This window comes from Loxodonta africana, chromosome 1 (assembly GCF_030014295.1).
Source record: "Loxodonta africana isolate mLoxAfr1 chromosome 1, mLoxAfr1.hap2, whole genome shotgun sequence".
NCBI classification, from domain to species: Eukaryota; Metazoa; Chordata; class Mammalia; order Proboscidea; family Elephantidae; genus Loxodonta; species Loxodonta africana.
Window position 1 is genome coordinate 134,843,877 of NC_087342.1, and position 2,617 is coordinate 134,846,493.

At 60.7% G+C, this 2,617-nt stretch overlaps 1 protein-coding gene across 1 annotated transcript; it reads left to right on the forward strand.

The window, feature by feature from the left end:
- Nucleotides 1-532: 532 nt before the first annotated feature.
- Nucleotides 533-1,963, forward strand: KHDC3L (KH domain containing 3 like, subcortical maternal complex member). Its single transcript, XM_010588828.2, has 3 exons — nucleotides 533-698; nucleotides 875-1,054; nucleotides 1,350-1,963. Exons 1-3 carry the CDS (start codon nucleotides 533-535, stop codon nucleotides 1,961-1,963), a joined length of 960 nt encoding a protein of 319 aa, XP_010587130.2.
- Nucleotides 1,964-2,617: the final 654 nt, after the last annotated feature.

Sequence of the window (2,617 nt, forward strand, 5' to 3'; positions counted from 1 at the left end):
AATAATACTTGCTCACCACGTCTCCTAACAGTCAAACATTTAGGTTCTCTAAGCTATTTATCGAAGCTGGAAAGGTGGTGGCCTCTGCCAAGGCAACTCGATGGCCAGAGCTCAAGGGACAGAGAAGGAGATTAACCTTTTAACACTTTTTTCGGATTCCTTGAATTAGGTTTATCCACTACAAAGTTATTCGTGCCTCCTAGGAATGCTAAATGGATCCCATTAGAACTTGCCTGAGAAGCACCTGGGTCTCCGAAGAGGCGAGGGGCGGCGCCGGGAAGATCCCAGCCTAGTACAGCCTCTCGAGAAACGCACCTAGATTCATTCAGCGCACTTGCGCGGTTTGGAGAAGAAGCCCTGGGGCCCGGATTGGGAGGCGAGGCCTGGTATCCAATGACAAGGGCGAGGTGGGGAGGGGCTTGCCAAAAGCTCTTGAAATAAGGGCCTGGTGCCAGGTTATCTTCTACCGTGGGTCAGGAGCGCGGACTGAGAGTTTGCGTCGTGCGCCTTTCCCCGCCACGCTTGTGGAAGCATGGCCACTTCCAAGCAGTTTCCGACGCTCGTGCAGCTGGGGCAGCAGGATCAGCAATTTGAGGAGCTCAGTTATCTCGACAAACGGCCCTTCTGGTTCAACGCCGAGCACCTGATGAATCCGTATAGAGTATACCTCGAGGCTTGGCTAGTGGAAGCGATCTTCGGTGAGTGGTACAGCGAGGGCGGCCGAGAGGGCTCCTGCCCCACCTTCCCATTCCGACCATGACCCAGGGGAACCCTTTCCACCGGCCCTGGCCCCAAGCCGGTTCCCGGAAGCTTCTTCCCTAGCCCCTTCCCCTCGCAAGTCCCCGCCCCTCACGGCCTCCTCACTCCCACGCAGGACCGGGCGGAGAGCACATCCCGCACGTCGAGTGTGTGTCACAGACCATTCTCCGCGTGCGTCGGGTGGACCCCGAAGGCAAGGCGGAGATCTTGATATTTGGGCGGCCTTATTACCAGAAGGACATAGCCAAGATAATCACGAACTTGGCCGACTATCACCGACAACGCCGGGAGCAAAGTAAGGGACCGAGTGGTGCAGGGAGGAATCTCCCGGGTAGGCTTTGGGCTCTTTGGGAGGGGTCCTGACGATCCCGGCAGCAGTCTCCCCCTCCTACTTGGCCTGGGAGAGGGTTTCCTCTTTGCAAGGGATCTGGAAAGACAAATTAGCCCAGTCTTCTGGAATTCCGTGGTAGACTCCAGAATCGAAATAGCTTTCTGCCATCACCCGCGCAGGCCGTATTGATAACTGTCCCTTTGAGAAGGGGAGGCTGGGGACGTACTTGCGGTGTTCTCATACTGCTCTCTACGTTCAGAGAAGAGCCTTGCCCCGGAGGCCGGCACCCAGGGGGCTGCAGACGCCGATCCGGAGGCCGGCACCCAGGAGGCTGCGGACGCCGATCCGGAGGCCGGCACCCAGGAGGCTGCGGACGCCGATCCGGAGGCCGGCACCCAGGAGGCTGCGGACGCCGATCCGGAGGCCGGCACCCAGGAGGCTGCGGACGCCGATCCGGAGGCCGGCACCCAGGAGGCTGCGGACGCCGATCCGGAGGCCGGCACCCCGGGGGCTGCGGACGCCGATCCGGAGGCCGGCACCCAGGAGGCTGCGGACGCCGATCCGGAGGCCGGCACCCAGGAGGCTGCGGACGCCGATCCGGAGGCCGGCACCCAGGAGGCTGCGGACGCCGATCCGGAGGCCGGCACCCCGGGGGCTGCGGACGCCGATCCGGAGGCCGGCACCCAGGAGGCTGCGGACGCCGATCCGGAGGCCGGCACCCAGGAGGCTGCGGACGCCGATCCGGAGGCCGGCACCCCGGGGGCTGCGGACGCCGATCCGGAGGCCGGCACCCCGGGGGCTGCGGACGCCGATCCGGAGGCCGGCACCCCGGGGGCTGCGGACGCTGCCCAGCTCTGGGTTACCAAGCTTTGAAGGTAGTTAGTGCCCCGAGGCTAGGGCCATGCAGAGTTTAAAGTGGAAGCTTTGTCTGGACCCTTGTTCTAGGTCCTGCTACCCCTCTCCCCCGGAATAAAAATGATGGGGTGGATTTTTTTCTCTTTTCCTGTGTTAAATGTTCGTAAACACGAATTTAAAGAGTCCTAATAAAGAGTCAAATTTCTCTAGTGTTTGTTAATCGGAAGATAGGAGGGAAGGGAGAAGGGAGAGGCGGCAGGTTCCTCCGACAGCCGAGTTCTGCCCACACTGCTCTCTACCTAGAGACTAGTGGGACCTCTTGGGTTTCTAGCGGCCGAAGCTGCAGTCTCTTCCCCTCGCCCTTTCCCCAAACCCCTCCCGCGGCCACGTGCTTGCCCTTATGGTGCTTCTTAATCTTGCGCCGCTGCCTTTGCAGAGGGAAGGCTAGTGCCCACAGAATCGGCCCTCACTGGGAAATCCACCTAGCCCCCTGGTGTTGCAATCAAGGTGCTTTAGGATGGCCCAAATCTGGTTGCGGCCCACCTAAACTTGGAGGGCCCGTAGGGATGTCCCACAGTGCCGCAGATACGGGCAACTGACAGTGGGGAAGAACTATGGGAGAAAGCCTGGCTATACTGCTAATGTCCTCAAATCAGTCCCCCGCCCTTCTGT